We start from the raw sequence: 11,662 nt of genomic DNA on the forward strand, positions 1-11,662 counted from the left end.
GGAAGCGTCGCTACCATCCAGCCATCATGCTAGTGGAAGAAGTCCTGTGCAACTAGCTCTGCTAACTCATGCAATGACAGCTTGGGCTTGTTTTTTATGAGTGTAGCCCGTATTTGTAATGGAAAGTGGGGTTTAGAATGGAAACATCAGCTTGTGCGTGAAAGGCTTCGTTCTGTTGGGAAAAGGACCCAATAAGACCGCTGTCTCTGCTAACGAGCTCGTAAGCTAGCGGCTAATCGTAACCCACTGCCTGCCTGCCTGCTAGCTAGCACCAGCGGCTCCACAGACAACAAGCGAAAGTCTCACGAGTCGGCGGTTCGACGTTGGAGAATTCTACCAGTATCATGGAGAAGGTATGTATGTACACGAAGACATAAAGCTACTAACGTTATCTTAAGCTGCAGTGCGTTTCACCGAGGGAACAGGGCATGCTAACGTTAGCTGACCATAGTTAGCTGATAGTTAGCCACACCTGCTCCTGTTGGCATTCATTCACCAAGGCCAACCGGCTTCGTTTTTGTCCCTTGAGCCGCTCAGCTAATTTACCACTTGCTACACATTCAGTGTTATGTCGTCGCCTCCGGTTGGGAGGTCACTGGGGACGGTACATGGACAGCGGGCCGACCGGCATGAATGAGCTGCTCAGATGAGGGAACGCCCAGTACTGACTCACTCTACGGTTATCATGTGTCTACAGTCATATACAGAACCAATACATATGTGCAGTCATCACACTTCACCATTAAAATACTTGTAATAGAAATATATCAGAGGAAGTATTCAGATCTTTAAGGAAAATCACTAATACCAAACTGAAAATCAGTTATGCATTCAGCAAATGGTACAAATAATATGAAAAGTAAAATTAGACATACACTAAACAGATCCCTCACATATATCAGAATCAGCTTTATTTGCCAAGTATGTGAACACATTCAAGGAATTTGGCTTCAGGTTTTACGTTGCTCACGACATACAGTTCTGACATGAACCCAGACAACATGTGGACCTACACACAATATAGGCAAACAGTCCACTAGAGTCAGAGACAAAAATGGGTTGAGATTTACAGTGGATTTACTGTGTGATTTGTACAGAGTGCAAATTGGAGTTCTTGCACAGTGAGTGGGTGTGTGGGTCCGGTCTATTAAAAATATGTGTATATTATTTACAGTGGGATTTACATTGTAATATGCACAGAAAGTGCAAGCTGAAGTATTTATACAGTGAGTGGATATGTACAGGAATACAGTCTGTCAAAATGTATGTTTATGTGTATATATGTATATATAAATTATTGTAGTGCAAATACAGTTTTTTGTATAGTGCAAATTAGACAGTTTTACAAAGAGTGCAAAATATAAGTTTGTGAGTTGGTGAATTGGAGTCAGGGGGGTATTGACACTGGGTGGGTCATGAAGTGTTCATCAGAGTGATGGCCTGGGGGAAAAACTGTTCTTGTGTGTAGCTGTTTTGGCGTACAGTGCTCTGTATCACCTGCCAGAGGGAAGATGTTCAAACAGGTTGTGACCGGGGTGTGAGGGGTCCGCAGCGATGTTACCTGCCCATTTCCTGATGTATGATGTTTATTAAACCTATAGCCATTCATAACGAGATCATCAGCAGTTTGTTTTGCTGCTGCAAGTTTCTACTTTTTATGAGCTCAGAAAAACAGGCCAGATTTCAGCTTTATACCTGTGTATTTTCCTTTAAATCCACAAGGGTTTTAATGGAGTTTATTGGCTTAAGAAGAGTGAGAATTTCTCAGTCCTCAAAGGAACACTTTACCCTTCAGTTTATCACAAACAGTCAAACTCATCATCCTTGTACATGGGTTTTCACAGGAGCAGAATGGTTTGAAAGATGAACGCTGTCAGACAGACATAGTAGAGATACTTGTCTCTGAGACGGGGGTGGGCAATTAATTTTCTTATGGGGCCACATGAGAAACTTTGACCGTTGTTGAGGGCCGAATCAATACACTCACAGCTCTGCTCTATATGTATGTCTATAAAAACAGTAAATGAAACAATACAATAATGAAAATGTGGAGCACAGAGCGGAGTATAACTAATGAATACTCACAGAAACCTTTTTGAAAATGTGTAAAACCACCTCCTCGTTAACTTTACATGAAAAACAATAAGTGCATCCAGCTATGTTTGTTTGCATATCTCAGTACTTAGTTTTTTTCTTTACCTCTGACTTCAGTGAAGAAATACTTAGAAGTCTATTTCTTGTTAAAATCTCTGCATTCTGAATCAGTCTTTCTTTTTCTGGAGTTAGCTGACATCTTCATGGGCTGAAACTGACAAACAAACCAATCAGTGCATTAGCCTTATGCCAAGTATGGAAAGTACCTGCGAAAAAACGTTAATTTAGCAGATCCTCAAAATAAAAGCATTGCCGTTATATTGGTTATATCTGTTGTGATCATATATATTTGCAGTGACTTTTAATTTATCAGTGACCTCATGTGGGCCAGTCAGGGTCAGCTTTTGGGCCGTACAATGCCCAGGTCTGCTCTGAGATGTAGAGCAGCGTAGTAGACATATAAAATTGATTAAAATAAAACTACTCATATCAAGTAAAGCGCAAGTATTTTATTATTGTACATGAAATTAATACCTACAGTAAGAACACTTTTTTCTGCTCTTGATATATTTTGTCATTCAATTATACCAGTGTTTTTTTTTTTTTTGTCCCCTGTTTAGTGTTTGTCGTGTAGTGGGAAAGCAGCCTGATTCTTCTTTATATTTAGAATATTTGCAGAGAAAAGACACTCGGCAAACAAACGGCAGCAAAATAAACTCAACCGCTCACTCTCTTCCCACAGGCTGATTTCTTGAAAGGACTTCCCGTCTACAATAAGAGCAACTTTAGCAGGTTTCATGCAGACTCTGTTTGTAAAGCATCTGTAAGTAGTCTGATGTTATTTCCACAGATTGTCATTAATCAGACCACTGTTATATGTGTGAGATGCTAAACCTTTGCTTCTTTCTTAACCCTTAAAGACCCAAACAGCTACCACCAACCAAAAGTACTTACTAATCTAAAATGTTTAATAATTATTGATCCACTAATCATAGCTATACATGTTAAAAAATTGGTGTAAAATACAGTTTGTCATCTTTTCACGGTCATCAGATATGACCCCTGTGGACGTTCAAAGGCTCCGTAGTTACCATGGAAACACCGTCATCTTCTGCAACATTGATTAACCAGTAAAACCCATGGGGTTCGATCAGTGACAGTGGATGAACACACTGGATTTTACATTCAGTTATTGATATAGTTGCTGAAATAGTCACATTTTCTTCTGTATTCTCTGTTTTGATATAATAACCTTTGAATTTACTCTGTTGTGATGAACAGCTACATGATCTGTGAATTAAAAATTGGAAAATACATGCTTTATAGTGACAATACCTCAAATAATGATATATATTTAACATATATCATTAGTGTTCAGCCAGGATCAAAGTGCACTATATTTATCTCTACTGTTTGTTTGTTTGGTTGACATGTTTGTTTTTTATTCTGAAATATGCACTTTTAAACTGTTTTGCACTATGCACCACAAGAGAATTGCCTCTTTTTAAATTTCATTTTACATGTCTATAATGACAATAAAGGCATCCTATTCTTTTCTATTATGCTGAAAAATGCAAAATACAGAGGGTAATATTATAATAAATGGTGGTAAATTGCTTAAGAAAGGTTAAATAGAGAGATTCAGCAGTCATTTTGGAACTGTCACAAAAGTTGCACTGGGTCTTTAAGAGTTAAGATGAATCATGCAGACATTTCTAAAATGTTTTGATAATTCTTTAAAACATTAAACATTACATTAAACATTATTTTATAATTGTGAATCTTGCTCTGTTGTGTTTCACAGAATCGGAGGCCCTCTGTGTACCTTCCGACACGTGAATACCCATCTGAACAGAGTAGGTACCGACAAATAGTCACATTAAACCACACACTATTCTGAACAAGACCCACAGTCGGACCTCATCACTCATCATCTTCATTCGTTCATCTTCTGAAACCACTTAATCCTCACTAGGGTCGTGGGGGACCTTATCACTCATTAAATGTGAATATCCTTGGTAACTAATATGAGGGTTGTTTCTTTTCGCTGCAGTTATTGTGACAGAGAAAACTAATATCCTCCTGCGTTACCTTCATCAGCAGTGGGACAAAAAGGTGAGCACAAGCAGTTCCCTGTTTTTGTAAAGATTTGGTTTTACAGAAGCTTTTACACGATGTTTATGGTATTTAGCAAACTTCTACAGTTCGTTACAGTGAGATAGGAACATACATAAATGTATAAACTTACAGATACACCACACAGGGATGATTTTTGAACATCAGAAGAGAAAGAAAGAAAGAAAATCAAAACAAAACAAAAATATTTCATGAACTTTTCCCATCCCAGCCCCCACCCTCTTCCCCCCTCGTATGGCTCTCAGTTTCCTGTCATTTCTATACCTACACAGTCTGTGTACATAGTTTATACTTACACCCATCTGTACACGTTCATATGTATATAAATCAACACATTGCTCACAACAGATACATCAATGAGGAAGTTCTACAAGAAGGACTTACAGAGAGATTGCTTTTCATTTCTTAATTGTTTGTAAAGTCACTTCATAGCTCTTGCCTGAGTTGTTATAGTTTTGAATTTGTCATTACTTTTCTGTCAGTTTGTTTTTTTTAATTTTAGTTTCATTTTAGTTTCGTTTCATTTTTGAGGTTCATTTCAATTTAGTTTTTACCAACTCCATTCCGAGAAATGGTCGGGACTTTTTCTAAAATACAATACAAACACAATCAGTGATTTGTTAAGTCACTTGAATCTTAATTTCACTGAAAAGTACAAAGAGAAGTTTCTGTTGTTTTCAATGTTCTGTTGAATATTAGGTAGTCTGACAGATTTAGTCGTGGAAAAAAATATTAGACCACCCCTTGTTTTCTTCAGTTTCTTGTTCATTTTAATGCCTGGTACAACAAAAGGTACATTTGTTTGGACAAATATAATACTAACAACAAAAATAGCTCATAGTAGTTTAATTTCAGAGCTAATATCTATCCATTTTCCATGTTTTCTTGATAATAACCAAAATCACTTAAGTTCTTATGTCAATATCTATGGCGCTGTACTGACAAAAACAGTGCTTTTAGACATTCCATGTTTTCTTTTCTGTCTGTTTTAGTCACGACACACACAGGGGTTTGGACTGGATTCCATAACCATTGCTTTTGATGACTTTTGGTGGTCTAATAATTTTTTCCGCAACTGTAGATATGTGTATTTGTCCTTCACAGGAAATTGCCTTCACATTTTCATACAGCGACAACAAAAGAAAAATCAACTCCAAACACATGACATAACACAAACCCATCCTCACAACCACATACACCCCACCACACATATCCATCTAACACATTACAGTCTTTTGTTTTTTTGAACTTCTTTTTATTTAGATTTCATGTGTGTAGCCATACAGTGCATTGTAACAAATCATTATTTAACAGAAATATATGTGTGTGTGTGTGTGTGTGTGTGTGTGTGTGTGTATGTATATATATATATATATATATATATATATATATATATATATATATATACACACACACACACACACACATCTCAGTCTTAATGGGGGTAGTAGTCCATGGTTGTTTCAAGTCCAAGGCCACAGGGACCAGAATATTCAGGAGAGATCAACATGAGCCATTAAAATACAACATGGTAGAACCTTGACATTCTTTCAGAATCTGAGATAGAACAAAATAGAAATCCACAACAGCAACAACAATGAAAAGCAACAACACTTACATCAAATTAAAATGTGACTTATTTACAGTCTTTTTAAGGAGTTATTCAGTTCTGTTATTGCATTAGGAATTACTAATTACTATTGCATTACTGGGAATTACTTCAATATTAACCGATTTATGTAATGATGAGTTCAACACACTCAGGAAAAATAGGAAAGAATCTAAGACTGAACAAGATGATAAAATATACAGATAATACTGCACTGTAAGATTCCATCATGATCAGTTTAATAAGTACCAGGAGAGAGGATCATGCTTGGACTTGGCAAGGATGAGTCAGTTATCTATTGGTTAAAAACCTATTATTTTCAATGCAAAAATGTAAAGTATTTAGCGCTTTCATCGTCTGCAGTGCATCATGTGAAAATGTTCAGGGGGTCTGTGGTAAATTTCATGGTGTAAAGGCCGAGGGCAGAAACACTTTTGAATGTGAGCCTTCAGGCGACGTCGCATGAGAAACCGTCAGGCTCCAGAGGCAAATGTAACCACAAGGGCTTCTGTTAGTGACAGAACGGTGCATAGGAACAAATTACAGATCGCAGTTTTTATATTTTAGAAAATGATTGATGTTTTCTAGAAATTTGATGTTTGTTGAATTGTAGTTTTTATACAGAAGCAAAAAGCAGGATGTAAGACAGTTACATCAGATTCAAATGATGTGGTCCTACATTGTGTCTTATTTTGTTCGCTATCACCCTTTAGCATAATTTGAACTTTTCTGTTAAGTTTTTCATTAATTTTACTGTATTTCCGTTAGCAAATATACGTAAGAGGATTAGGGCCACTGGAAAAAAAAAAGATAAAATTAAAGTCCAGTATATATTTTTATATTATTATTTTGAGATTCAAGTCAGAATTCTGAGATTCAAGTCAGAATTCTGAGATTAAAGTCAGAATTTTGTGGGGAAAAAAGTCAGAATTCTGGGATAAAAGTCAGAATTCTGAGGAAAAAAGTCAGAATTCTGAGAAAAAAGTCAGAATTCAGGCTTTTTTTTTCTCAGAATTCTGACTTCAATCTCAGAACAATAATAAAAAAAACAAAATTAAAACAGAATTCTGAGGAAAAAGTCAGAATTCTGAGATTAATGTCAAATTCTGACTTTTTTCACAGAATTACAATAAAAAACATATATCGGACCTTTTTATTTTCCCAGTGGCCCTAATCCTCTTCCGTACAAATCAGATTGTTTCACTGCTAAATTTAATTTTACTTATCATTAACTCTGGGTTTTATTAGTCTCGTGTTAATATTAATATTCGTGAAAGCTGTCCTTGAGTCTGTGAAACTGATTCCTGTGATATTACTGACTTCAGTCTAATCTTTTCCATTTAACAGAATGCAGCAAAGAAAAGGGAACAGGAACAAGGTGAGGGCGACAGTCCGGCACCGCCAAGGAAAATCGCCAGGACAGATAGTCAAGAGATGAACGAGGACTCATAAGTGTGTGTGTGTTTGATATGTGTGTGTGTTTGCGCATATAGGGCGTTGCCAAATTAGACAAAGAGCAGAAAGGATAGCCCCACCTGAACAAAAACATCTGGTCATTCTGTACCTGTCCAAAAACCGTTGACTTCAAAGTCTATTTCAGATAAATGTCCGATTTCTGACAGGTTTAATCAGGGAGGGAACGTCATCCTGGTGGTTCTTGTTTCAGTCTTGGCCATTCCCTGTGTGGGCTGGTATATATGTATATGTTTGTACGCATGCTGAGCTGTGAGTGTGTGTACTGTGTGTTGTTCTGTGTGTGTGGGGTGTGAATGAATAGTTTAATTAAGTGGCGGAATAGATGTAAGATCAGCGACGGACTTGACAGATGAAGTCAGACACTACCCTTAAAGAGTCTCATCCTGGTACATGACTCCTGTAGCCTTCTGTCACCCGGAGAGTCTGTCCCGATTTGATAACATTTGTTACCGTTTTAATTTTATTATAACTATTATTGTTTATGTACGGCAATGAGCTTCCTGCCAGCCACAGTGCCCACCCTCTCGGTTTCACTGCCCACTCTGCAACCACATAGGGGCATTGCAACATTTCTCCACACTGTTCGAATCAACAGAACCAAGGATGCACTGTGAAGAACAGCACAAAGTAGAAGCAACTCTTCCAGAAATCCCCTTAGATGTGTATTTATGGTGAATATGCATATCTCCATTTTATTCTGGGACTTGTGCTTATAGGATCGATGTTGTATCGGTGAATCTGAGAAGTATTTTTTACATCTAGCACCACCTTCTGGCGAATTACCTGGACTGGCTCTGAGGTTTAGCTGTTCCGTCAACTACGTAAAAGTCCAAGGATGAGAACAAGCGTAAATATGGATCTGTGAATTGTGACCTTGGGGTTTTAAGTTGCACAACTTGATAACACGGGTTTTGAAGAAACATATGTATATGATATCTGGAAAAGGGAAAAAGAATACATGAAGTGTAAATAATTGCCAGTACCAGAATTGGTTTATCTGATTAAATAGCTTTGTGTCTGCCTTTTTGTAAAAAAAATAAAAAAAAAAACAAAGAAAAAAAAAAAGCCCATGGATACAGTAGACAACAACAATAACCCTTGTCGAAGTTAAGAGAAAAGCCCCGGTGCCCAGTGGATGTTATCTTGCCTTGCATGTCGATGTTTCACAGCTGGGTATTGTGTTCCCGGGGTGGTGGTTTTCTGTTGTGTGACTGTGGACGGTGTTAGACTTAGAGGCCTTATAACCTGACATCATGGTTCGGACCCTTTTGCTCCCCCGGCTCAGGGCCCAGGATAGTCGTACTGATGATCCTGTAATGTGACGGCTTGTGTGGCTCTCCGTGCAGAGCTGGCGTAGATGAACACAGGGGGGTTCAGAGGGCGATTATATTTTCAGCCATAGAATGCACAATGAGCATGCACAGCGACGTGCAGACGCCATCCTGCCTTGTTCCTCCGATTCAGTTTGTATTGGTTTCATACACTTGACACTGAATAAAGCTTTTTTAAATGTTCTTATCACTGCCCCGCGGAGCCTCATCAGAGCCTGTCGTCCTTCCTGTCCTTCTCTCGATCAATGCTGCGATGTTGGTTGACAGTGTGGTCGGACATCTTCCTACCTACAGTGTAATAACCTGTCTGTTCCTGGAGCGTAAAACCATGTTTATGCTTCTGCTCAGACTGTTTTACAACACCCGAAGCCTTGCCCCATCTCATGTGTGTTAGAACAGATATATTCCTTTTAGCTTTGCTGAAATAAAACTCGACTGAAACTGGGCTTTTGTCGTGTGGTACTTTAATAACTATACGGAATCCATGGAGTTTCGGTTAAAGCGTTTCCAAAGAAGACCTTGAAGCCTTCAAAACAAAACACGCCACCAGAATTTTGAGAAATTTTCCAGGACCATTTTAAGATTTAATAAAATAAGAAACAATTTGTCCCCAACTCATTTTTATTTGATGTATTATTAATAGAAACAATCTATTCAGCATAAGCTCCATCAATATCACAGATGACCAAACCAGTGGAGGGTATCAGGCCCTGGGTCCTTCCTGACCCAGATCATTTCTAATGGTTCTGAGATGCCCAGACCTGTTGTAGGTACCAGTGGTCTCTGCTGCTGTGGTCGTCACTGTCTGGAACTGGTCCCAGAGACGGTGCAGGTGGATATGCCAGTGTTCTGCCAAGGTACGTATCCACGCTCAGAATTGTTTCCCCTGACCGCAGGAGCAAAGTTTCTCATATGTTTCCACCAATCAATTGTCCCAAACTCGTAAAAAAAAAAAAAAAAATGGTTGAGTAGTATAATTTTTTTAGTAAAGTCTTTATTTGAGTACTTAAAATAAGCATGAACTCATGACATCTATAAAGTTCAAAGCTTATTCTTGAACTTTTATGCTTATTTTTTTCCTCAGAAGAACCGACACTATCATTGTATTGCACAGAAATTAGTTTTTACATAAAAAAAAAACTACTTTCATTTAACTCACTTCAGACACTGCTCTGATCAGTATCAGTAAATCAAAAATATCAACCTATGGATGATGTTTTATTGTCATTTATTTATTTAATTTTTGCTGTTTCTCTTTAAATCCTCTTAAATCTGAGCCTTTAAATTGCACCCTTATGGGATTATATAATTACACAGACAGATATTTTAGGTACTATTTCAGTTCAGTTAATTCATCTTCTAATGGAAGTTTCAAAAGCATAAGATGTTGGATAAGTAGGTCATTACATAAAATAATACCGTGTCAAAATAATCACTAAATTCTCAGATCAGTCCTGTTCATAATTCCTCTGCTATAACACTGGTCAACAACAAATTTATTGTTTAAGTTTTGTTTTTTTTTACGTCAGGCTTATTTTTGCAAGATCTTCTAGTCGAAGCCATTTCATTCACCTGTAATATTAAAAAAAACAATCATAAATTGGCAAAAGTAAAATCTTAATCTTAAATTGAATTTATTCGAACCTGTTCTTTGTGTCTTTTTCTTTTGTCTCAGATTACACTGGTCAACAACAAATTTATTGTTTAAGTTTTTTGAGCTGATTTAGGATAATTTTGGTGTGCTGAATCCAAAAATCATTAATTTTGCTCAATCAGGTCAATTTTCTGAACTCTGCTACATATTGGCTTTTTAACATTTTTGCTTACATTTATGGGCATTTTCACACCATATGATACAAAATTCTTTCATATTTCTTGCAATAAACAAGTTCTGAAGATTTTACTTTTACCAATTTATGATTGTTTTTTTTAATATTACAGGTGAATGAAATGGCTTCGACTAGAAGATCTTGCAAAAATTAGCCTGACGTATTCTGCTACATCTGCGGTGAATACACCATTGTACCTAACAGGAATCCTGTTAGAAAATGATTTTTTTTCTCTTAAAACCTATTTTGAGTGAGAACTATATAAAAAATCAGCTGATAAAGTCACAAAAATGTAATCAATTTTGTGAGAAGATCAAATTTTTCAAAATCAAATTAGCAAAAAAACCTGACCTGATTGAGAAAAACAGATGTCATTTTTGGATTTAGCGGTGCAAAATGGTCCTAATTCAGTTGAAAAAACCTAGACAACTTGCAAAAAACATTTTTTTGTAACCCAGTGTAATCACCTGAGGACGTTTTATATTCAAATTTACTATCAATAATTCTCAAAATAAATCACTCCTTACCCGTTGAGCTCAGTTACATCTGTCCTCAGACTTCAGTCAGCTCACAGGGCTTCAATGTTATTTATTTATTTATTTGATAGGTGGAGTGCAGATTAATGAAAATCTGTATTGACCAATACCAGCTGTAAATATGTCAGATAATAGAGAAAATGTTAATTTACATTCGTCGTGCCAAGGCAGGTAGCAAAACATCACAATAAAAACATGCAAATAGAACAATAAAAGAACAATAAATTAAGAGCACAACACATTAAAAGTTTATATAGATAGATAGATATACATGTATATAATCACAACTGTTCCTAATTCCTTAAACCACCAATAGAGGGAGATGTTATGTCACAGACACGTATCAGGATGTTCTGTTTGTGTGATGGCTCACTATCATCCACTGATTACACTGGGTTACAAAAAAATGTTTTTTGCAAGTTGTCTAGGTTTTTTCAACTGAATTAGGACCATTTTGCACCGCTAAATCCAAAAATGACATCTGTTTTTCTCAATCAGGTCAGGTTTTTTTGCTAATTTGATTTTGAAAAATTTGATCTTCTCACAAAATTGATTACATTTTTGTGACTTTATCAGTTGATTTTTTTATATAGTTCTCACCCAACATAGGTTTTAAGAGAAAAAAAATCATTTTCTGACAGGATGTATTTA

At 36.7% G+C, this 11,662-nt stretch overlaps 1 protein-coding gene across 1 annotated transcript; it reads left to right on the top strand.

The window, feature by feature from the left end:
• Nucleotides 1–9,091, top strand: LOC115417697 (DET1- and DDB1-associated protein 1). Its single transcript, XM_030131723.1, has 5 exons — nucleotides 1–353; nucleotides 2,837–2,917; nucleotides 3,899–3,950; nucleotides 4,148–4,209; nucleotides 7,187–9,091. The coding sequence occupies exons 1-5, from the start codon at nucleotides 345–347 to the stop codon at nucleotides 7,289–7,291; spliced, it is 309 nt and encodes a 102-aa protein (XP_029987583.1). The 5' UTR covers nucleotides 1–344; the 3' UTR covers nucleotides 7,292–9,091.
• The last annotated feature ends 2,571 nt before the right edge of the window (nucleotides 9,092–11,662 follow it).

Source organism: Sphaeramia orbicularis, chromosome 4 (assembly GCF_902148855.1).
Source record: "Sphaeramia orbicularis chromosome 4, fSphaOr1.1, whole genome shotgun sequence".
Lineage (NCBI taxonomy): Eukaryota > Metazoa > Chordata > Actinopteri > Kurtiformes > Apogonidae > Sphaeramia > Sphaeramia orbicularis.

What these genes read in the sequence shown, in the direction of transcription:
- LOC115417697 (XM_030131723.1), top strand. An exon ending in ACTCTGTTTGTAAAGCATCT is followed by an intron (nt 2,918 to 3,898) that starts GTAAGTAGTCTG and finishes TGTGTTTCACAG; the next exon opens with AATCGGAGGCCCTCTGTGTA. An exon ending in ATCAGCAGTGGGACAAAAAG is followed by an intron (nt 4,210 to 7,186) that starts GTGAGCACAAGC and finishes TCCATTTAACAG; the next exon opens with AATGCAGCAAAGAAAAGGGA.